The 25,858-nt window shown below is 43.1% G+C and overlaps 1 protein-coding gene across 8 annotated transcripts in view; it reads right to left on the bottom strand.

Moving 5' to 3' along the window:
* TENM1 (teneurin transmembrane protein 1) overlaps positions 1–25,858 on the bottom strand; it is a 388,748-nt gene that overhangs the window by 24,249 nt on the left and 338,641 nt on the right. For all 8 annotated transcript variants that reach the window (XM_077922107.1, XM_077922113.1, XM_077922110.1 and 5 more), the window contains 4 exons: positions 22,970–23,480; positions 14,490–14,662; positions 10,745–10,980; positions 1,306–1,602 (listed from right to left, as the gene is read on the bottom strand). In XM_077922107.1, the coding sequence (XP_077778233.1) occupies positions 1,306–1,602; positions 10,745–10,980; positions 14,490–14,662; positions 22,970–23,480 (1,217 nt within the window). The remainder of the gene's footprint in view (positions 1–1,305; positions 1,603–10,744; positions 10,981–14,489; positions 14,663–22,969; positions 23,481–25,858) is intronic.

Here is a 25,858-nt window from a genome sequence, read left to right as displayed (position 1 = left end):
ATGACCACTAATGTAGAGAGCTTTGATTCGAAAGAGAATTAAGACAAATTCATGGAGGAGAGGGTTGCTAGCCATAATATACTCTGACAACACACTGTGAGAACAGGATGCTGGACTAGATGGGCCATGGCCTGATCCAGCAGGGCCTTCTTATGTCTAATAATGAGGATGATGAGGATGTTTGAGTTGTGTAAAAGTCAATGAGATCCCACAGGTTCAGCATATTCTGTTTGGGCCCCTCAGTTTGGGCTAGAGATAGACAGTTACATGCTAGTCTCACATGTGTTCATTTAAAGGTCCATCCCATCCAATCTATGCGCCAATTTTTAGATTAAAAATTTCCCCTGAAAAACTGCATGTACTGTAAAGCATTGTTTTATCTCAGTGTATGCATTTCTAAAGTATCTTACTCTAAAACACACGCATTACTGTGTTTGGATAAGATTTATCAGTTGACAACTGTTTTGCAAGAACTGGAGAAATGTGAAATCTCAAAGATATTTAATGTCGTAAGTCTGAAAGATCAATTCCCACTGGATTTCATAGAAATTGAATTCCTCAATTATTGCTAATTTAGATCCTTCATCTAAAATAAAAATTATTTAGTCTAGAATAAGGATGGGGAAGCTGTGGCCCTCCAGGTGTTGCTGGACTACAACCTCCATCATCTTTGAGCATTGGCAATGCTGGCTGGGAGTTGGAGTCCAACAACATCTGGAAGACACCAGATTCCCCATCTCTGGGTTGCATCAGTGTTCAATGCTCTCTCTGCTGAAATATGAGAGGCCCTATATTTGTACAGACATTCTGCTGGATATTGAAGGCACACCTGTTTAGACCTCCTGATCTGATAGTTTTAATTGCTGTTTTAATTGTTTTGCTGTTTTAATGGGCTTGTTTTATCGTGCATTTTTATTTATGGATGTATTTATTGTTTTGATGAGATTGTTTTGGGTGTATTTTAACATGTGTGTATATATATTTATATTTGGTTTTACACTTTAAAGCACTGTTTCCCAAACTTGGGACTCCAGATGTTTTTGGACTACAATTCCCATCATCCCTAGCTAGCAAGACCAGTGGTATGGGATGATGGGAACTGTAGTCTGAAATCAGCTGGAGACCCAAGTTTGGGAAACAGTGCTTTAAACAGTTCAGAAGCCATTTTTGCAAGTAATTATTATTAACAATAATCTAATTAAATCCAATTATTTTTCTCCCCAGTGGGGGCTTCTCTGAGTTTCTAAATGTGGATAATCAAATTTACACTGCAATCTTCACAAACCATTTACAAAAATGAATCACCTTTTCTAGGTATGTGTAGCTCCATATTTTTCCATCTGCCCATGTTCTGGAAATGATCTTCCCACCTGGATCGTACTCCATCTTTTCGGTCCATGTCCCTCTCTGGATAAAGGTCACTAATCCAGAATGTGAGTAAGTGATGTTGACTTCATTGTATTTGTTGAGGGGAGACCAAAGGATTGGGCGGCCTGCCTGGTCGTAGAGAATCCGAAGAGTGAACTTCCGATGGTCGTCATAGATCTTCCCTGTTCTTGTGATGTGGTCAAAATCAATTGAGAGCAGGTTTCTGTTGTGGGCCTAATTTATAAAGCAAGAACAGCACCACAAATTCAACTGAAGCAATTCTGTAGATGAAGATATGCATTTTATTTATTTTGCATTTTTTAAAACCATGCCTTCATTCAAAATAAGGACTCCAAGGAGGCAGACAAATAGTTAAACCAACATAATAAAATATGATAAATGAATTATCTAACCACTTAAGATAGTACAATCAATTTGAAAACTCTGGGCAAAGAAAAACGTGTTATTCCAGAACCAAAAGCAATATAATAGTAACACCAGTCTTACTTCCTCCAGGAGGGTGTAACAAAGCTGGACTGCCACCAAAAATGCCCCTCTTCACTATCAACACACATATTTGAAAGAACATTAAGTGGTGTAGAGCATCAAAACAATAAACAATATCATTAAAACAAAAATAAAACACAAAACTAGTAAAATGGTAATAGAAAAGCAGATAAAAAGAAATAGAGGAATTCTGGGAAGCCAATAAAATAGGGGCAAATCTTGAATCCTGTGCTAAAAGGTATGTCTTTACAATATGTCTGGAGTAACTGATGGCAGAGGAAAGAGCATTTCACAGTTTGGGGGCAATAGCAGAATTGTGTGTGTTTGTTTCTGCTCTATTATATTCTATAGCAGGCACCCCCAAACTCAGCCCTCCAGATGTTTTGGGACTACAATTTCCATCACCTCTGAAGAAGAAGAAGAAGGAGTTTGGATTTGATATCCCACCTTTCACTCCCTTTAAGGAGTCTCAAAGCGGCTAACATTCTCCTTTCCCTTCCTCCCTCACAACAAACACTCTGTGAGGTGAGTGGGGCTGAGAGACTTCAAATAAGTGTGACTGGCCCAAGGTCACCCAGCAGCTGCATGTGGAGAGGAGATGCGAACCCGGTTCCCCAGATTACAAGACTACCGCTCTTAACCACTACACCACACTGGCTCTCTGACTACTGGTCCTGTTAGCTAGGGATGATGGGAGTTGTAGTCCCAAAACATCTGGAGGGCCGAGTTTGGGAATGCCTGTTCTATAGGGTGCAGCACAATGAGTAGAATTTTCCCAGTTGCTCTAAGTGATCATTCAGGTCTATTCAGGGGCAGATGTTCTTTCAGGAATCTTGCCTCATTCTTACAGAAGAAACTCAGGCAAGGGCCTCAAATGAATATTTCAATTTACTGGCAGATTGGCAAACAGATACTTCTGGTTTCAGTCTCATGGTAACAAGCCTGATTATTTAATAATTCCCAGTAGCCTCATCCCTCCCATCTCTGGCCGCACCCTTCCTTTCATGAAGCAGGCCACTGAAGTCCATTGTAACATAACTTTGGTTTCTTAGAACCTGACACTGCCATACACTCTCATTTTCATTCTGATTCTGGAAGATATAAATTTTCTCAAGGCCAAAGCTCTCCAAGGGTCTAGTGTCTAGGATAATATGAAGCCTTGAGGCATGTGCTTTCCCCTCACTGGATTACTGCCAGCTGTTCACTTCTACACCTTTGCAGCGAAAGAATGGTGTGATCCTGAGCATGAGTCACACCACTTTCAATATATTTTATTTATGCATTGGTTCACACTGCCAGAAGGTGTACCAAAGCAATTTACAGGGACAATACCACACAAAATATACATTCACAATCCATTAAAAACATATACCCAAATCTACAAAAATCATCCAACCATATAAAACAGCAGTGGGGAACCTGCTGAAGTGCTCCAGATGTTGTTGGACTACAAATCCCATCAGCCCCAGCCAGCATGGCTAAAGCCAATGAAAGCTGCAGCCTACCAATATATGGAGGGCCATAGGTGCCCCAACCCAACATTAAATAACCACCCCACCTGCATAAAGGTGAACACTAAAAGATAAATGATCAAAAGCCAGACCTTTAGCACTGTCCAAATTGCCTGGGAGAATAAATATATATTTGCCCAGTGCTGGAAGGGTAGCCCACAGAAAGCATGGGTCACTGCACAAGAGGAGGCTTGTTCTCTTGTTGCAATCTTCCAAACTTCTCCTGGTGTGGGGTGTATGCACAGAGCCTTAGATGCTGATCTCAGGTTCCAGGTAGGTTCATACAGGGGAAGTTGGTCCTTGAGGTACTGGAGACTTGAGCTATTAAAGCTTTATAGGTTGAAAACATAAATGCTCTCTTTTCTAATACACACACATCACTTACTCCCTATGCAGAGAACACCATCAGTTCCCCTCCCCACACATACAAGATCCACCCCAGTTCCTCCTTGCCTCTCTCTACTACCTAGGAATTTCCTCCAAGGCCAACCAGGACTCAGCCTAGCAAATTCTTTTTGTAAACAAGCATCCACACCACAATCCATTTTTTTGCCATAGGCAAATGGACCATTCTTTGCTCTCTTAGCCAGGATTCAGGTTTTGGTTTTTTTTTGCCAAAACCTACTGGTGCTCAACTGAGGGCTCATGCAGACTTCCTTTTGTGGTGTGTTTCTAGGCACAGTTCCATGTCTTAAAGCACTGTTTCTGAGCACTTTCTTCTCTTGCCCTGGTGCTTTCCCCACTCTTTACCACTGAAATGGAGCAAATGGCAAAATGGCAATTCACTGAAAACCCAAATTGTTGTTTGTTCCAATTCTGCATTAAAGATCAGAATTTCACAAAGAAAGCACCAGGGCAAAAACAAAAAGAAACCCCACTTTAAAGTGCAGACCTGTGCCTAGAAAACATGGGGCCAATCGCGTGGATGAGCCGTGAATGATTGTTTTCCGTAACAGTACTGAATGCTAGAATATATGATGAAGATTTCCTCCATGCCTGTCCAGAGCAGTTTCCTCTCTGCACTATGCTGCTACTGCAGCTTGTTTCCTCCCCACTCAGTATTAAGTGGGTGGGCACTTCTGAGCATGCACAAAGGGGTTTGCTCTCACCGCTAAGGAAATTTTCCCCATCCCTTTCTTCACCAGCCTGCTGTGCACACAGAGAACACAATAGGCAACTGTCTCAACAAATACTGAGGGACAAAATAAATGCAACAAATGGAATAAACAAATATGTACTGTATTTTTCGCTCTATAAGACGCACATTTTCCCCTCCAAAAATTAAGGGGAAATGTGTGTGCGTCTTATGGAGCAAATGCAGGCTCCTTGGCTTCAGCGATAGCAGCACGAAGCCTCCGAAGCGCAGTGGGAGCGCTCCGGAGGCTTCGCGTTGCTTTCGCTGAAGCCTAGAGAGTGAGAGGGGTTGGTGCACCCCGACCCCTCTCTCTCTCCAGATAGCCGCCTGAAGCCTCTGGAGCGCAGCGGGAGCTCCCGCCGCGCTCTGGAGACTTCAGGTTTCCTTCACTGAAGCCTGGAGAGCGAGAGGGGTCGGTGCGCACCAACCCCTCTCGCTCTCCAGGCTTCAAAGATAGCCGCCTGAGGCCTCCAGAACGCAGCGGAGGCTTCGGGTTCCTTTCGCTGAAGGGTAGGTGCCCCTTCAGCTAAGGCGCAGCGCCCCTTCAGCTAAGTGGGAGGAGAAATTGAAGGGGCTCCGTTTCTCCTGCCGCTTCGCTGAAGGGGCGCTGCGCAGAGAGGGGGAGAATCCCCCCCCCTTGTTCTCTTCCTCTAAAACAAGGTGCGTCCTATGGTCGGGTGCGTCCCATAGAGTGGAAAATACAGTATCTGGAATCCCTAGGTAGATGAGAAACCACATGTGTAATCAGGAGACATAAGTGCAGTTGCTGTGGACTACAACTCCAGTCAGAGCTACTCTTAACACTTGCAGCTGCAATGGAATGACAATATGCTTTTCTTTACAGATCGCTGTACTGCATGCATTTTGCTCTTGCTGATCCTCAACTTGCCTTTGAAGAAAGCTGTTTTGCCACAATAGTCCTACGAGTTCTTGCAATATGCAAAGGGTAGTCAACATGCAGCTATTATGGACTCCAACTCTCATCAGCCGCAGCCAGCATAGCCAATAGTCAGGGATGATTGAAGCTGTAGTCTAACAACAACAAATGGAGGGCACAACATTTGGCTAATCCTACATATGGCATCTCCTACCTGCAAGTTAAGGCTACAGTATGAGTGGTGTCAGAATGACATTCCACCAGGCACCAGCAGGAACAGGATAGGATGCACCATCCCTATCACCAACCTTGCAGTTAGCAAACCTGAAATTACTACCTACCACGTGGGACCTCTGAAAGCAGCTAAAATTGCTTGTTCCTACCAAATTTCATGTTTCAGCATGCTGGGACCAGTTTGATGGATAGCTCTGCATTCACAGGCAGCTGCGCAAGAGGGATTAATGACAGGAGCTCACTGAATGATGTGAAGGGAAAGTGTAAGCTGAAAAATTCAGAAGGGAATGTCTGTGATGGGAGGAACAGAGATGGGAGGATCACAACGCAATCCAAATCTGCCCTACCAAAGCTGGTATTTGTCCCTCCAGGAGAGGAGATAAAGCAGGGCTTGGGAACCTTTTTCAGGCAAAGGGCCACAATCCCTTCTGGGCAGCCTTCCAGGGGCCACATGGCAGCAACTGACAGAGCCAGAGGCAAACGTTCATGGATAAATGGATGTGAATTTCACTTATGAATAATAGGCTAATTTTTACACACAGTCACCCCCCACCAGTCTATCCTCTCTCCAAGGAAGCAAGAAGCAATACTAGAGTTCAAGGACATATTCCAGCCAGGCAAGTGCTATTGGAGCAGGAACCAGGAACCATGAGTATGCCAAGGGACGGGGGGAGAGAGATGAAAAGGGCTGCATTTGGCCTCCAGGCCTCAGGTTCTCCACACTGAAAGTCTTCTTGGTCTAAAAATGCAGCTAAGAGAGGTGAAGGAAGAGCCCTTTATAACTAAACACAGCAAGGAAATTGTTCCACCCCACCTGAAATCACAGTTTGCATAGTAATGGCAAAGTTAAAAAGTTATGGGCACAGAGAATACATTTAAGCTTGCTTAAAAGTCCCAGGATGTGGGTAGGAAAACCAGTGCGAGTTAACAACCTGTTAATCTAGTTAAAAGACCATCTGATAACAGTGGGAGACAGGCTCATGTACCTCTGGATTGCACTCATTTTGTGTCTTTAAAAGTGCCATTAGTCAAGGTGAGTGTCTATCCTCAGGCAGTGGATTGGGATGAGTAGACCCTTCAGATGTCTGCCAATGAACTGAAATGTGAACTGAAACTGGTTCATTCTGTGAAGGGATGGATAGCAAGCAGTGGGTGGCCTCCCATCATTTTCTTCATTCACCACCACCTATGATTCTGTGTGTATCACTGCCATTTTGCTGCTCCAGGAAAGTAGAGTTGAGACTCTTGCAGGGTATTTCAAGTAACCTGTGCCTCATTCTAAGGAAGTGTCCTTTTCAGAGCAAAGTACTATTGGTGAGGTAGCCCCAGAGAGCAGTAATTTGAATGGTATTTTCCACTGCAAAAAATAGTAGCAGTACAACAGCTCTTCAGGTCCAACTTGCCCATAGTGCCTTGCTCTGAGAATAGACTCTGTGTCCCTCAGAGTGAAGCATGGCTGAGATGTCTCCAGAGGGCCTCAAGGAATGCCTGCAGAGGAGAGAGAAGATATGGGGGAGGTTGTTGCACCTTCCTGGTGGTGGCAGGCTTCAGGCGGCTTCATGTCTCACACTGCTGCAGGAAAGATCCCCTTTCTAATCATGACTGGACTATGACAAACCCAGTATCCTATATGTTAACAGTAAGCTCATTCTCTCAAGTGCCAATTCTAATGTGCTGAAAATACTGGTATCATTCACTCACAGTAAGCTCAAGGGAACCAGAGGGTTTCAGGACTCCCAATAAAAGTCAGTGGTGGTGAAATCAGAGCTTGGAAAGTGCATTTTTAAAAGTTCTAGTTCAACGTGTCCAAAAGGGAAGTACCGTATTTTTCCGTGTACAAGACTAGGTTTTTCCTCCTAAAAAATAATGTCAAAAATTAGGGGGAGTCTTATACACAGGGCCATCTCCTCCATTTTCTTAAATCTGAGACTCCCAAAATAGGGGGCGTCTTTACATGGGACGTCTTATAGACGGAAAAATATGGTAATTCTAGTTCACACTCTTCCCTTTACAGAATGAACTAATTTGGTTTGAGCTCAGTTCACAGCTCTAACTCAAGTTCATCCAAATGATTCTTGGCAATATTTTTCAGCCCTCAGAATATTATAAGCTGCTGTGCTGAAGTATAAAAAATACAGAGGTACCTCGGTTTTTGAACATTTCTGTTGATGAATGTTTTGGAACTTGAATACCGTAAACCCAGAAGTAAATCCTTCAGTTTTCGAACGCGCCTTGGAAGTTGAACAGGAAACATGGCTTCCGTATTGAGTTTTCTGTTTTGAGTTTTCGGTTTTCGAACGTTTTGGAACTTGAATGGTCTTCCAGACCGGATTACGTTTGAAAACCGAGGTACCACTGTACTTAAGAAGACTAAGGTAACACAAAAACACACTCAAAACTGGAATGTGAATTGTGTAGTCTATTTTACCCCAAAATTATGATCTTTAAGCTTAGAAGGCCAAAGAGTCTAAAGACGAAAAAACACATGAGCAAATTTCTACACCTACACAATTTTAATCCATGTTTACTTTAGTCAGAAATTATGGGAATTACGTTTAGGTATAATTCAGAGATATTGACCTAATTCAGTTAAATTCATTAAACTGAACTGGTTTATTCTAAGCACTGAGATAAGTATGTGCATCTATTCGCTGGTACATTTTTCATAATCACTCTTTCCCCTTGCTGTAAGAAAAAATGGAATCCTGCTGGATTGGACCAAAGTTCTATCTAGTCCAATATTCTGTTCCTCATAGTTGCCAATCAGATAACTCTGAGATGCCTCAAACAAGAGGTGGAACTACACACATGTAAAAAACACTGTGAAAATGCTTTTTTAAAAAAAGGTTTTGAAAAATAATTGAATATGGCATAGCTCACTGTTGCCATTTAGTGTCACATTTGTATATTGCAGTTTACAACCCATTTAAAACATTTTATTTGCAGCTGTATAGCTGAGTCCCTAGATTTAGTTGGAAGGTGGAAGGAGGAGGACTGTGATGTCTTCTCTCTCACCAACATTCCAAACACAGTTTCTGGTTGTGGAGAAGCAATGTTCCTTGCCTCCTCTTCAGAGCATGGAAGCCGTGTTCAATTTGGGGAACGAAAAAGAAGGCCTAGATTTGCAAAGAGGATGGTTAATGTTGTAAACCACCCTGTAATCTTCAGATGAAGAGTGGTATATAAATTTAATAAATAATAAGGTGAGGAGTTGGGAAGAATAAATGAGTGAGACTGGGAATGGGGAAGGTCTGGAACATCCCATTCTTTCCTCCTCCCTTCGGATTTGACAGATCTATCATAATCACTATGTACGTGGATCGTTGTCATTAGACCATTAGCTTGAATGCTAACTATTCACTGTACTCATCAAGGCTTCCCAAAGGAGTAATTCTGTCAAATGGAAAACAGATTTCCTAAAGCATTTTTCCTGCACATTATTGATGTCTTTGGGTCTTAAACTTAAGTCCGTTAATTAAACAGAAAAATATTGACCACCTGCCATAGGGAACTGTTAATACTCTGGTTAAAATACAAGCCATAAAGGCAAACTGGGTGTGATGGCAGCAGCTCTGTGTAAACACAGAACAGGAGATGCCAACACAATTAATCGGAGATGGGCTTGGAAAAGAACTTGGGGGGTCTGTCATAAAAGGGCAGCTCAAATGAGAGGCAAGCTTTTTATGTCCCCTAATTCTTATCTAGTTCCAAAAACGGTGTCAAAAAATGACACTTCCCACTCCTTCCCTTTATTTCCAGTGAATTATGTCCATTCTCCCCTGCCCTTATTCCTGGGCATACTGTTATGTCAGAGCTGAGGAACCCTTTTCAGTCTGAGGGCCACATTCCCTTGATGTCAGTCTTCCAAGGACCATATGCCATTAGTAAGCGAAGCTGGAGACAAAAGTGGGTAGCATAATGGATGTACCTTTGTAAAGTAGGCTACCTTCCAGTCACACAGAGGCAGAGCCAGCTGCTCTGGCACCCAGAGAAGCGCACATGCTGTGCACCCGGAGACAGAAGGAGCCAGGGGGGCAGGGCGGCGATGTCACCCTCCTCAGGGGTGACACCTGGGGTGGACTGCACCCACCACACCCCCTTCCTCTGCCAGTGGGCAGAGGTTTCTACACACAGTCCTCCCAGTATCACAGTTCAAGAACACATTCCAGCCAGTGAAAACACTCATGGATCCTGAAGAGTGAGGGGTGTGGTCTGCGAGGAGGATGTAATCCAGGGAAGAGACATGGGTCTTAATTTCGGTCCACTTCCCCCAGGTCCACTTTTACTTCTGTAATTTACACATAAGTAGACCTACATGATAGTCCTCCTAGGACATTTTCACACTGCCATCTGTACAATGTCTACAAATTTCAGTCAGCTGCCACTTGTCATTTTCCTTCTGAAAACAAACAAACACACACACACACCTACCCTGGGGCATAAAATATCTCTCGATGCATATAATTTTCTAATGGGGCATACTTATTACCTCAGCCCATGTTAGCAGATCGGGGTGTTACAATATGGCATCATTCTTTCACATACAAACGGTCAGGGAAAGGTCATGAAACTGCATATGGCGTGTCAATAGGTTGGAAGAAACCATATAATGTGGCTTGGGGACCCAGGACAGTTGTATTGTATGTTTGTTAATGGGATGAGAAACATGCCCCCCCTCCAACTCACTGAGAGGAATAGGGATCTCCTAATAACTCTTAGCCTTCTTAACTAACAACGTGTCTCTGGAGCCTAAGGGGAAGCCATGATTGTTTAATGTGGTATGCTGACACTGCTTTTTGAATTTATATTGCATATTGGCCTTAAAGGAACCATATATACTTGAATCCCTCCCACAAAATAGTGACAGACTGCAGTAACCCCAGCTGCACTAACACGTTCATATAAATACAGGGAATCCTTCAGACTGTCTCAAACTGTTTAGGGCTTGAAAGATCAGCACCAACACCATGTATTGGACACAAAAACAAATAGTCAGACAGCGCAGACAGGAGAGCACAGGCATATTTACAATAACAGCAGCTTAACGTGATTCTCAGATGTGATTGCCTTCCCAAAGAATGCTTCATTTGACACATGAGATGAAAACCTTACCCGTAACCTTCTCTCAAATGCAGAGATATTGCCTTTTGTCTGTTCCTTCCTTTGTCTCCACTCAATAAGGTTGGAGTTATGCTCTCCGGGTAAAGAGATATTGCATTTTCCTAAAGTAGGATTGACAACGCCAGCTAGGATGTGAGGTTCTGTGTTCAGAGTGATCTCCATTCCGCTGGCAAAAGTGACTCTCAGTGACCCATCTGGACTGACCCGATATATATTCTGAATGTTGTCTGTCAGCAACAAAACAAGGAAGGGGAAAGAGTTCAGTTTTTTCAGCTTCATGAAGCAACTGCTATGTGTGCAAAGATTATATTTATGCATAGTCAGATAGCAGTAGGCATTGCCAACATCTGTAAGTCTTTGTAATTGGGAGCGGCGGCAACCTCCCAGACATTTAAGGCATACAGCTTATTGTTACTACACCCAGACCTTAGTAAATTTACATATTAGCAACACCCTTCATCTTGATTAAAGGTATTTTGCTTTCAGAGACCTTTCAACTTAAGAACCTTAAGTTAGCCTTTGGTGTACTTCATTATTTACTACCTTTGGGCTGCTACTGAAAAACCTGTTGCCTGGGGGGAATTTAATATGCAGGTAAAGTCAAAACTGGAGATTGTATAATTAAACAGCTAAAATGCAGCTGTGGAAATTGTACTAATGTTGTAACAACTGAGAGCATTGTAAGAAAGATGAAAATAATCTGAGTTAAAATGAAATGCCTGCATGTGCTATGAAATAGATATTGCAAAATGTATGTATGTATGTAGGGATGCGGGTGGCGCTGTGGGTAAAACCTCAGTGCCTAGGACTTGCCGATCGTATGGTCAGCGGTTCGAATCCCCATGGCGGGGTGAGCTCCTGTCTTTCGGTCCCAGCTCCTGCCCACCTAGCAGTTCAAAAGCACCCCTAAGTGCAAGTAGATAAATAGGTACCGCTTTATAGTGGGAAGGTAAACGGCGTTTCCGTGTGCTGCGCTGGTGCTGGCTCGCCAGAGCAGCTTTGTCACGCTGGCCACGTGACCCGGAGGTGTCTGCGGACAGCGCTGGCTCCCGGCCTCTTAAGTGAGATGAGCGCACAACCCTAGAGTCGGACACGACTGGCCCATACGGGCAGGGGTACCTTTACCTTGTATGTATGTACGTATGTATGTATGTATGTATGTATGTATTGTGGCATTATTGTTATTATTATTTATTGAGTTTATACATTGCCCTATACCCTGAGGTCTCAGGGCAGTTCACAGAACAAAATCAAAGTATAAAACTACGAAATATATAATCAAAATAAAAACAAGTCAATAACCCCCTACCCCGCCAAAACCCCACATTTTAAAAAAGACACAGTGTGTCAATCAAATCAACTGAAGGCCTGGTTAAAAAGGAACGTTTTTGCCTGGCACCTAAAGGTGTATAATATTATATTCTACCTTTCCTCCAAGGAACTCAAAGTGATTCTCCCTCTCCATTTTGGCCTAAAAAAGAAACAAACAGAGGCCAAACCCTCAAAACCCCACATGGTATTTGGGCCTAACAACAACAACAACCCTACATGAAGTAGGTTGGCTGAGAGACTGTGAAGGGGACAAAGGCCACACAGTGAGCTTCATGGCTGAGGAGAAGGGGAACCCTGGTCCTCCAGGTCCTTATCTGACACTCAAACCCAGAGATTGAGAACTGAGGGCCTGAGAGCCAAAGGTGCCCCCCCCCCCAGCCCTTTGGATTCTCCCCTACCACATCCCTTCTCCCTAGGCCACACTCCTCACTGGTATTGCTTCACACTCTCTCTGATTGTTTTTGTCTGTCTGGAATGTGTCTTTGAATACTGACAATGTCCCTAGATGGAGGACAGAGAGAGGTGTGCAAGTGTGTGTAGAAACCAGCCCATGAAACAAATGTAAAAATTCACATTCATTGCCTTAGCCACTTGTGCCACCAGCCCCAGAGGGCATGTGGCCTCTGGAAATGTGGCCCTTGGGTAAAAAAAAAAATCAAAACCCTAGCTTCTGCTGTAACTACTATACCACATTGGACCCCCCCCCCTTTTTAGCATAAGAAAATGTCCACAATTTTTCATGCCCTCAAAAATAAAAACAAGATTTTCATGACCACATGAAATTGAACACAGGTCCTTTTGCATGCAAAGCAGGTTCTCTACACATGGACTTCCCTCTCTGATGGCAGCCTTCCTGCACATCAAGAGCTGAACTCCTAGGTATACAGAATGTCCCCTTGAGATTTAGGGCATGGAAAACCCAGTCTGATTTGTTATCACTGGCTAAAGCAAGGCTGGAGAACCTGCAGCCTTCCAGCTACTGCTGAACTACAATTCCCATTGTCCCTGCAAGTGGTCATGGTGACTAAAAAGCTACAGCAGGGGTAAGGAATCTCTTTTGGTCAGATTGCAAAAGCCCATTCACTACTCAGGAGAACTCTGCTAAATGGCGACTTGTGGACACAATGGCAGCAGAGCAGTAGGCTTTCTTCACATGGCAATGCTACCTCACATGTGTTTCCTCAGGTTCTGACTAAGATTTATGCCATCTGCACTCTAGCTGTTGACTGTCCTGTTTCATCACATGCGGGTCACTAGAGTAACACAGTGACCTACGTGCTCCACAGCTACAATGAAGGCACCCAGGAGCATTGTGTCAATGGCTCTAGACATTTAAACATTCCACACTGTGACAGGAGCCTTGACAGGAGCACCAGCCATATCAGCTGGGAAATCCCCCAGAGCATCCAGGAATCCTTCTGACTCCATAAGTATCTTAAGGCAGACCATCTCAATAGTTGCTTCACCCCAGCAGCATGAAGTTGCTGTGAAATAAAGCTTGGCTTTGTTCTTTAATAGAAAGGGTGATGGAGGGAGAGTCAACTTGGAAATGCCACCCCAGTTCTTGAATATTCCAGTATCTAAAGTTTGGGCCGATGCTAGCAATTAAGTTATGGGTGGCATGGGGAAGCTGTGGCCCTCCAGAGGTTGTTGGACTCCCATCATCCCCATCCAGCATAGCTAATGGCTAGGGATGAAGGGAATTGTAATCTAGCACATCTGAAGGGCAGATTTGCAATGAAAGAAAGTGTAACGATAGCCCTACTGCAAGTGTACCAAGCTGTGGCATTCAGTAGTACTGCAAGTTGATCCTAGGGTGCTGAAGATGAAGATGCCACACTTTATCATAATTTAAACGGCACATATGGTAGGCTGATGGGTTTGTTATATATATATATATATATATATATATATATATATATATATATATATATATATAATGTGTTACACTGGTCACCTTCCAACCTTGTGGGGTAAAGAAGCCAAGATTAGTTACAAGCTGTGTGCTGACATCTCACTAAGATCAATAGATGTATAAATGCTGTTCCGTCATTTTAAACGTGTTTGATCAGTTTCTTTTTACTAACTTGTTACAATAATCTAGTAGCCTGGTCTTCAACTGGTAGGTCAGGACCCACTAGCGGATCGTGGACTGATCCAAGGAGGATCACAACAGAAGCATGACCCCCATGCAAACACATGGTAAAAGATTAAGAAATGGGTTCGCAAATGCATGTTTGGGTTAAAAGTGGGTCTTGGGTCTGAAAAGGTTGAAGATAACTTGATCTAGTAGGAACTAGAATATCAGGCCACAATAAACTAATGAGCAGAGTTTTCCTAAATGCATTCACAAGCAGAAACTGCCAGAGTTCACACAAGTGTAGTGAGAGGGAAATAAATGTACCTTGTTTTAATGTGTAGATAGTTGAGGTAGCTGAAAAATTTGTAGCTGTGATCACATTCTCTCTGTTTGAAGTGTCGATTTCAACTCTCATCAGTTTTTCTACGTCACTATGGAAGCTGCTGACCTCACCCGTTGGAAATGTTGCATTGGTTAAATGTCCATCAGAATCATACCTGGGAAGAGAAAGAATTAAAGAAAGATAAAGATAAATATAAAATGTACTGCACAGACTTCTGGAGGAGGAGCCATTGCAGGTCGGCCGCATCTCTCAGGAGCTCCTGAAAGATGTAATTAAGTGGTGACTAATGGCAGAGATTATCTGCTGTTTTTGTCTCTGTTGAACAGAGATAATATTGGGATTAACTCCTAGATGCTCTAGATGAATTACTCACTGACGTGGAATTAAGAAATCCTATCAGACAGGTGAGTGACCAGGAGTGGGAGTTATGATGTTGAAGAAGGAGATAGAATTCATAGAAGGAGGACTTTGTGTACAACATGGAATCAACTCAGAAGAAAAAGTGAAAACTCTGTGGGGGGGGGGACACAAGGAAAGTGTGAGAAGGAGTTCTAGGACTGCTATGTCCTTTTTAGGCATCCTTTTAGGGAAGGAAAAGTTTTTTTGGGGAGGGGAAGACAGACTTCCTTGTTGGAAGTGTTTCATGTGCATTTCAAATTTGCCATGGGGGGGGGGGGGAGTGGATAGCTGAGTGGGCCAAGAATTCTTGGGCACTTTGGCTTTCTGGATAAGTGTTAAATCCTCCCAGGTGACCAGGGATGGATATGACCTAGGACATTCCCCTTTCGGATAGCTGGTCTGTTGGAACAAGGGTTCTCTGCGGATACCCTGATGTTGTAGAAGTTCCACCTTTGTGCCTTGCTGCCCACCGTGATTTAGAGAAGACTTTTAGTTCACTAACAGCTCAATCCTATGTGTGCCTACTCAGAAGGAAGACCCACTGAGTTCAATGGACATTATTATGAGTAATAGTGTGTATCAGGATTGCAAGTCTAATACTTTAAGTTGGTTTATTTCCTGATGGGCTGCTATTCCATTTTTATTTATTTAGCAAGGTTTATATATCTCTTTATAAAAATAAAAATAATAAAATCTTTTAACAGTTTAGATAAAATAGTATACTCATTTTTTTAAAACAAAGATGACAAAAACAGTATCCAGATTTAATGGTTTTAAAATACTGATGCAGATGTTCAAATATGGCTTTTGTATTTCCTTATCCTTTGTTTTATATACATCATCTTGGGCAACTTGTTGAAAAGACAGCATATAAATAATGCAATAATAATAAAATGAACAATTACCGTGCAAATTAATTGGACAAGGCTACTCACTAATATTAAGTAAATATTATTATTATTTTTTGCTACGATCCTCAGTTTACTCAGAATTTTTTGCAAGGTTTAGTGCAAAATGTAACATGGCGCAGATGTACCACAAGAGGTCACTCTGCATCCACGAAAAATAAAACAAAACAAAGTTGAACTAACAAATAACATCTACTTTAGAATTTCCTTATCTTGAAGATCTGCAAATGTTCAAAAGGCATTGGGAATCCCCTTTTGGTCCAGTCCTCACCACCTCCAGGGATGAAAACTTCCAGGCGTGCATCAAGAGCTGTGTACACAACTGCACCCGGCCCCAGGGGCTGCCATCTGCATGGATTATTTCTCCCAGCCAAGGTTGTACAGAGGGAATGAAGCACAGCAGGTCAGTGGGAAATGATGGCAGCTTCTTTGTGCCTCCTAGCAGAAAATCCAGCTGCTGAGCACAAGCTGTGCTGGTTTTTCCCTGTTCAGTCAGGGTGTATGATGGCCGTGGTTAGGGCCAAGTTGCCAAAGGTGAAGTCTTGCAGTCTTTCCTAGGTATCAGTCTTATGTGCCAGTAGCTGATATTCAGTTGGGGTAGTCTGGCTAGGCTGGAGGGCTGGAAACCATGCAATTCTGCCTGATTTATTTCCAGACTCTTAGATGCTGCCTGGCATATGAGATTACACCCAGGAAATGCTGTAACCTTTTGTCCTTTTGTATCCTGACTAGAAGGAAGACACACCTATATTCCTACATTTCATCATGGGGAAGGGCTGGAAGATTCAGTGGTACCTCGGGTTAAGTACTTAATTCATTCTGGAGGTCCGTACTTAACCTGAAACTGTTCTTAACCTGAAGCACCACTTTTAGCTAATGGGGCCTCCTGCTGCTGCCACGCCGCCGGAGCACAATTTCTGTTCTCATCCTGAAGCAAAGTTCTTAACCCGAGGTAATATTTCTGGGTTAGTGGAGTCTGTAACCTGAAGCGTATGTAACCTGAAGCATATGTAACCCGAGGTTAACCATTTATGTTGGCTCCTGTTGTCTTTTCCCCTTTGATTTGACCTTGATCACCCCCTGCTTCACCAACTCTTTTGGGCATATTACAGTGGTACCTCGGGTTACATATGCCTCAGGTTACATATGCTTCAGGTTACAGACTCCGCTAACCCAGAAATATTACCTCGGGTTAAGAACTTTGCTTCAGGATGAGAACAGAAATTGTGCTCCAGTGGTGTGGCAGCAGTGGGAGGCCCCATTAGCTAAAGTGGTGCTTCAGGTTAAGAACAGTTTCAGGTTAAGTACGGACCTCCAGAATGAATTAAGTACTTAACCCGAGGTACCACTGTATTTGCAAACCAGAAAAACTGTAACAGGCAACACACACACACACACACACACACACACACACACACACACACACAGAGCAATCAAGCATGCACCGCAGTCTAAATCTACTGTCTACAATAGAATGCTGCTTCCAAGCCTAGTTTCAGTGGACCAGTCTCTCTAAGTAAGCCCAGAGCTGGTTTTCGGTTTTGCAGGGCTCCTGAGCAAGATGTTATAGGCAGGCTCCCATCTTGGTCGCCATGTCCCCTGCAACAAGCATAAGAACATAAGAAGAACCTATTGGATCAGGCCAACGGCCCATCTAGTCCAGCATCCTGTTCTTATGGTGGTCAACCAGATGCCTGTAGGAAGCCTGCAAGCATTACCTGAGCACAAGAGCATTCCTGCCACTCCCTAAGGATTCCTGCAACCAGTATTCAGAAGCACTATTGCCTCCAGATACAATTCCTTCTAGGCCAGTCTGCGCTGCTGCACAGGGGGAGAGGGCATTGCAACTGGCGGTTTCATGGCCAGAGGTAGGGTCCTTGCTAGGTCATAGACTTACAGCAGGTGCCCAGTCCTGGTCCTGAATGGGCCCACCTCCTTGCACCATTGCCCTCTTGCACTCTCTCTCCCTCTGAGCCGAAGGAAAGGCAAGTGGAGGCTGCTGACTCTTCTCCTTGCTTTTCTTGGTGAGGGCAGCTGAGCACATCTCAACAGAGAGGAAGAGCAGTTGGAGGAAGAGCTGTACTGGGAGCAGGGAGAGAGGTGTTGGCAGCTAACAGCCACTGCTGGGGTGTAGACCTTAGCAAGTCTCTAATGCTGCCAACCTCTGATAACCTTGAATATGGCAGATTTACAAACTGTTAAGGTACTCTGCTCTCTTCTACTCAGTACATCTCATAAGTTTGCAATGGGGCCCCATTTTATTTATTTACATTCATATCCAGCCCTTATTTCAAGGAGATCAAGGTGGTGTACGCACTTCATCCCCTTCTCATTTAAACTTTACAACATCCCTGTGAGGTAGGCTAGGCTGAGGGTGACTAGCCTGAAGTCACCCAGTGAGCTCTGTGGCTGAGTGGGGATTTGAACCCTGGTCTCCCAGATTTTGGTCCACTGTGCCACACATTGTCAAGAGATAACAGAGGGCAGGTTAAAATGACGTGTCTGTTGAGGAGGGTGGGGATGAACCAGGCATCCTGGTGCTCCTTGAAGGGAGGGCAATATACAAATGTAATAAATCCAAAATAAATGAGCAGTACTTCAGGAGTTACCACAGCTGCGTCTGCTCAAATATTGGCTCCTGTATAACTCTAAAAAAAAGAAAGAAAGAAAGAAAGAAAGAAAGAAAGAAAGAAAGAAAGAAAGAAAGAAAAAAGCATAAGGAAGAATGTTTGTCCTCTAATGCATCTGGTCACCTTATACATTGGGAATAACAGTAAAAAGCTGTGGACCACAGACCATAAATTGACCAGATGAAACCAACCTGACATCTCCCATTGATTTTGCTGCTTCAGCTCAATCCTACTTCTCATTGGAAGCTTAGAACAGGACAGGCTGTGAGCAATTGCAGAAATGGACAGGACAGAAAAGGGAGATTTGCAAGCATGTGGAAGAGCAAGCCAGGGAGTCAAAAGGTTGCTTGCCTCTCCCCCAGCCCCTCCAGAGGACTTCTGCACCTTTAATGAACATAAACAATAATCTCATCCTCTATATACCTAGTGGATCACTGTACTCTTCAGGACAAGGCATCCTGCACATACCATCTCACCAGGAGGTCTGTTCCTTATGATGTAGGAACCAGGTCTTTAGTGTGGCAGCACCTACTCTTCGGAACATCCCCCCCCCCATTACATATCAGGCAAACACTGTCTCAATAAGCCTTTTTAATGCATATTGAAGAATTTCCTTTTTCAACAAGTATTTTAAGTGAATATTTCTATACCAGTCTGTAGCTGTATTGGGTTTCAAATCTGTCTTTTAAAAAAAAGAAAATGAAATTGTTGTATATATGTTTTTCTTTTATTATTATTTAATCACTTGGAGATGTTTGCTAGGGTGCAATTCAAAAACCAAAGGAAATAGGCAAATAAATAATGCCAGAGCAGACTATTCATCCAGTAGTCTCAAGGGCAGTGGCAGTCCAAGGTTTTCCCCATCACCCTACTACTCAAAAGGTGGCATCTGTCTCCCCCATTATTGACTTTCAGGAGAAATGTAAAGACATTTCTCTTTTACCCTGCCTTGAAATTAGTAACTGGTTGGCTTTAAATGTTTTTAGATGGTTTAAAATTGTTTTTAAATCTTTTAAATATCTTTTTAGTTGATTTTAAATTGCATTAAAATGTGAAGAAGAATACCACCACACTTGCAGGCGGGATGCTTCTAAACACCAATTGTTGGAAATCACAAGTGGGAAGAGCGCTCTCGTGCTCATGTCCTGCTTAAGGGTTTTCCTGGGGCACCTGGTTGGTGACCATGAAAACAGGAAGCTGGAAAAGCTGAGCCACTGGACTAATCCAGCAGGGCTTTTCTTATGTTATTCACAAAAGGTATCCACATGATCTGATGACAGAATCCTCGGCATGTCTAGTCAGAAATAAGATCTGCTGAGCTCAGTGGGACTTTGTTTTTTGTCAGATGAAAAAGGACAGGATCGCAGCCTCAGTTAATGGTTCTTAGATGCACAGTTCTATGCTAGCGTACCCAGGCAAACAAAATTAGGTAACTTCCCCCAATACCAACCCTGCAAATTCTCAACACTGTGAAACATTTAGGACTGCACCCAATGTTTCTCTGTTTGCTACCTAGCGTGAAAGTTCTGTAGTGGAAGAGTTTAAAGGCAGTGAAACAAATTAGTCCAAAGCAACAGCTGCATTAGGGGAGGCTTGTAGTGCAATAGCTCATTTAGTTTGCGCAATTAGTTGTGCAACCATCTTTGGTAATGTGTTTGTGATTTCCCCTGTGCAATAATGTTCCACCAATACAACGTTTATACACCACTAAATGTCTTTAACTAAGCAGTACATTGGATACAACCCTTATCTTGCAAATTTTACTATTTTGCGTAACATGTTCTCGTTTAGTTAGTCATGGGGGATGGGCATAAACTACACTCGGCACAAAAGCTATGCCTTCGAACACTGGAAGTTTGGAAGTTATGTGCGGAAATTTGATTCTGCCTCCAGGCACAATTCAAAGTATTGGTGCTGACCTAAACAGCTTAGGCCCTGCATACCTGAAGGAGCATCTCCACCCCCATCATTCAGCCTGGACACTGAGATCCAGCTGTGAAGGCCTTCTGGCAGTTCCCTCATTGCAAGAAGCGAAGTTACAGGGAACCAGGCAGAGGGCCTTCTTAGTAGTGGCGCCTGCCCTATGGAATGCCCTCCTGTCAGATGTCAAGGAGATAAACAACTATCTGACTTTTAGAAGGCAGCCCTGCATAGGGAAATTTTTTACTGTGTTTTAAATTGTTGGAAACTGCCCAGAATGGCTATGGTAACCCAGTCAGATGGGCAGCATATAAATAATAATAATAATAATAATAATAATAATAATAATAATAATAAGGCTTTTCTGGTAGTTCAACCACCATTTCCCATAAACATCCAAGAATAGCTTCCAAGAGATAAGGGCCCCAAACTCTGGCTTGGATCCAACACACTGTGATTGGAAAGAAAAAATGTATTCTGTGAATTCTTACTAAATGCTAAACGACTTATCGTGGTGCAGTGCCACAACTAAGATGCTTGGAGAAAATGATCTCTGAAAATTCTAGTATGACCTATCCTGCACCACTCAATGTGTGAATCAGAACTTATTAATTCGCTAGCTTCAGTCATTCCTGAATTCAATGCATGACTGAAAAAAATTACATCGAAGTACATTTAGGAATGTATCTTTGAGAGAAAATATCATTTGAAATGCGTATGTTGAGGGAAAATGTGTTTAAGAATTTATATTTAAATGCAAATGTTCATGTGGATTTAGTTATAAACACAGATTAGTGCAGAAATGTGATGTGTTTATCATGGGTAAACACATGCAAAAGTGACATGGGATTATAGTTCTTATGCATATTCTATGATAAAGCACCCATGTGAAAAGTACTGCACTTCAATTCCCATCAGCCTCAGTCAGCATGGCCAATCCCCAGGGATGATGGGAAATGTAGTTCAATAGCATATAGAGGGTAACAGCTTCCCCATTGCTAAGTTAAAGGTAAAGGTAAAGGTACCCCTGCCCGTACGGGCCAGTCTTGACAGATTCTAGGGTTGTGCGCTCATCTCACTCTATAGGCTGGGAGCCAGCGCTGTCCGCAGACACTTCCGGGTCACGTGGCCAGCGTGACAAGCTGCATCTGGCGAGCCAGCGCAGCACACGGAAACGCCATTTACCTTCCCGCTAGTAAGCGGTTCCTATTTATCTACTTGCACCCAGGGGTGCTTTCGAACTGCTAGGTTGGCAGGCGCTGGGACCGAGCAGCGGGAGCGCACCCCGCCGCGGGGATTCGAACCGCTGACCTGACGATCGGCAAGTCCTAGGCACTGAGGTTTTACCCACAGCACCACCCGCGTCCCTATTTGCTAAGTTACATAGTTCTTATGTGTAGACTGATTTAATGCATCCAAGCCAGCCACACCCCAGCTTTATTCCAAGCAGTTCAAGGTGTTGTACATGGCTCTTCTCTCCCATTCTATCTGTGTGAGATAGGGTAGGCTGAGATATAGTGACTGGCCCAAGTGGCTGGGTGGGGATTTGAACCAGGACACTCTAATCAATTAACCATAATGCCTCTCCATATGCCAATCCCTGTGGACAATTTCCAGCCTTTATTAACTATAGACTGATTTGCCCAACCCTGGTCACAACAGGGATTGCATTATAGTATGAAAAAGGTGGTGAGGAAGATACAGGCACATAGGCTCCAGAGGGCCACTGAAGTATTTTAAGTACCTTGAACAGCTCAAGATCACAATACATCAAGGACTGCCTCTCATCATACAAACAGACTCAGATCCTGTGATTATCGTCTGAGGCCCTTCTTTGAGTGTCTCCCCCACAAGAGCTCTGGAGAGTGACAATATGAGAATGGCCTTTTTGTGGTGGCTCCCCATTTGTGGAATGCTCTCCCCAGGTAGTCACTCCTCGTGCCCTCATTTCAAATGTGGTGTTTTTGGGGGGGCGGGTTTATTGGGTTGTTGTTTTTGTTTTGATTATGTATTTAGTGGTTTTATATTTTGATTTTATTCTGTGAACCACCCTGAGACCTCTGGGTAAAGGCGTCAAGCAAAAAAGTTTATCTTCAACCTAGAGTTTGGCTGAATCTATGGCCTTTGGGAGGAGGGTTATTGGCTTGCTTTGCTTTTGTTTTATTATGTATTTTGTGTTTTCATTTTGAATTTTTATGTTATGTACCACCCTGTGATCTTTGGAAGAAGGGTGGTATACAAATTTAATTTAAAAAATAAGTCTCTCAAAATGAGCTTTTGCAAAGTTTCATAAAGTCATGAGAGTTGTTATACCTATTCCCCACACAGAGCTATACTTCCCAATGTAGCTAAACAGTCAATCCTTCTTCCCAGGGATCTCTGGGAATTGTAGCTCTGTGATAGTACCCTAACAACTCTCAGCACCCTTCATGAATTAAACCTCCCAGGATTCTGTTTTTAGGGGGAGGCATCATCACAGGGGGTTAGATTCAGGGTCCCCTCCAACTTTACAATTCTACGATTCCATGACTGTTTAAAGTGGCATGATATGGCTTTAAATGTATTGTGCAGATGAGGCATTAAAAATATTTGAAGGTCACTTACTCATAAACTGTTGTCCATCCATACTCATTGCTTTTGGTGGCTAGAAGACCTGTGGTGCCAGGATAAGTCATGAGAGCTAGATTGTAGCCCTGGGCATAAACTCTTTTGAGAATCCCATTGCTACTTATGGTCAGCCAGTATACTTGACCTCCAGGCATCACCAGCCAGAGAGGCAAACCACTGGCATCTCTGCGAATATGAACTGAATTCCCATTGCTGTTGGTAATGGTGCCAAGATCGCCTTCCCCGTTGTATGTGAAATTGTACATGAAGTCCCTTGTAATCAGATTGAGTGTGTGCAAGTGAGTCCCATTGCTGGTGAACTGATACAGTTCCTGGTCTGCTGGGGATGCAACCTCATAAATATTCATGTCATTGAGATGAGCCTTATTCCGACTGACTGCACGGATACGGATGTTGCCAAGGTCAGCTACATACAAGGTGCCGTCAGGAGATACAGCCAGGGAAGAGGGAGCTTTCAGTTTTGCGTCTTTAGCGAACCCACCATCACCTGCAAAACAACAGGGAGCAACTTTATTAAATCTGCACCTGATATGATTAACCAAACAAAAATAAGAACTCTCCCGACTTAATATTTTTAAAACTGTAAACCAATATTTTGCTCCAACAGATTTGTTTCCCATTATCTAAAGCAAGTACAATTCTTAATCAGCACAGTTGAAGAACGGACACAGGAGATATAGATGCTTCAGTTACCCTAATAGTTGTAAATCCACAGTGCTGTTGGCTGGGCAGAGCTACTACATTTCAAGTTCCCAGGGCACAAAGAAGGTCACAGACAAATATGCTCTCCTCTGCAAAATTCACGCCTTCTTGAATCAAAATCCATTCGTGAAGTAAGCAATAGGAATACAGTCATAAGCTAAAAAACTGAGTTTGTTGCATTTCATAAAGTCCAGTAGAGTATATGTAAAATGGTTTTAAATACGAGCTCATGGAGATAGATACAGACTTATCAGAGCTTATAGCAGGCTCACTGAAATCAAAGGGACTTAAATTAGTCATCGCTAACTGAAGTCCCATTGATTTCAATTGGTCTATTAAATTTAGATCCGACCCATTGTGTTTAGGTTTGCTGTACCAGAACTGAATTATTTTGTCACTGATGAACATTTAAGACTTGCTTGGCCATTTAGCAGCTGCCTCCAAGGCAGTTTCTTCCATCAATGCAGGAATGTAATGAAAGAAAAGACCCAGAACTTTCCAATGCCATCAAGATTATAAAGGTGCAGTAACTTCTGTGTCAAGAATGGCTTGCCCTAGGTTCTGAACCACTGAGGAAGCTCATGGAAGATGAAAGTCTATGTCTTCAGGCAGACCTATCTTCCCATGAGTTCATAGGCTATTTTATCTGTTCATGATAGCCTGTCTTCTAGGGGTATGAACTGGGTTCAGCCACATCCTGAATCCTGAGCTGAAGGAATATGCCTTGGAGGTTGTTAGAGGTGAAGTGGGAATGATGTTTCTTCAACCTGCAGACCAATTGCCCACAAACTATAAAGGGAGACTAGAATATTCCTTATTTACATACTCCAAAACTGTTCACGATACTCTTGGGAAAATGCTTCATTTATTCTTCTGAAATTTGGCAGTATTCATTTTACACCCCCACCCATGAAAGGAGGGGAAAGCTAGCCTGAAAATGGCATCTTATTCTGCCCCAAAATAAATAAGCCAGAGATATGTCATTAAAACAAAACAAAAAAAAAAGGAGAAAATATTTACAGGTGCCCAGCACACACAAAAATACTGGACCTATCTGACTGAAACTTTGTGGACTTTATCCAACATGCAGGGGCCACCAAGTCTGCAGATTAACAAAGCGGACTCAGAAGGAAGTCAAGTCAAATTGGCCAGCCTACAAAGCATTTCAAATTGAGAGTTCTTTCCAAAGCACCAAATCAAGGTTTGAACCTAATAATGTGGTTGTTGCCCACACCAGCTACCTTCTGCTAGCATCAGAGAAGAACCTTTTATTTCAAGTAGGAAGTAGAAGTTTTATTTCAGTGTTTGCAGTACTCTCAAGTCCAACCATCCATTACTACCGATTAGCAAGCACAAAGATCCCATACACATGCATGTTGAGATCTTCAGATGAGGCCCTCCTGGCTAGCTGCAACCAGTTGAAATCCATTCTGTGACAACCTTTCTGTTGTGGCACCCAGTTTTATGGAATCACTCCCCTCCCCTGTAATAAGAAAAGCACTGAGTCTGAGAAGCTTTTAATGCTTGCTAAAGATCTGTTTGTTCACCCAGGCATTTGCTGACTGTTAATGCTAAGCATTTAGAGGAAATGAGCTAATGCACTGTTGTTGTTGTTGCTGTTTTGGGCCCCCCCTTCATTTTAATCAGTTACATTTCTTAGAAACTTGTTTGAAATGTTATGAACTGTCCTGTAATCAGTCATGAAGGGCAGGGCAGAAATGTTTTAAATAAAATAAACAAAATAAAAGGTCCAGAAGAGGATAATCAGAAAAGAAAAGGGGAGCCCTGTGTCATCATGCATCCTCAGGGTACAGGTGTCTTATATATGCCTCCAAACATGCATGTTGTCAACTATTTTTTCTTTGTCCTACCCATCAGCCTCCTGTGGCATCATTTAGCAATTTGATTCTCTTACAACAGCATCTGCATGCTTAACAAAAAGCATGTGAAAGTTGTTCAGAATCACTATGCATCCCACCCCATCTCCAGGCAGACCTTGTAAAACATAAGGTAAAGGTAAAGGTACCTCTGCCCATACGGGCCAGTCTTGACAGACTCTGGGGTTGTGCGCCCATCTCACTCAAGAGGCCAGGGGCCAGCGCTGTCCGGAGACACTTCCGGGTCACATGGCCAGCATGACATTGCTGCTCTGGCGAGCCAGAG

The sequence above is a fragment of the Podarcis muralis genome, chromosome Z, assembly GCF_964188315.1.
Source record: "Podarcis muralis chromosome Z, rPodMur119.hap1.1, whole genome shotgun sequence".
NCBI lineage: Eukaryota > Metazoa > Chordata > Lepidosauria > Squamata > Lacertidae > Podarcis > Podarcis muralis.
This window is presented reverse-complemented; position numbering and strand designations above follow the sequence as displayed.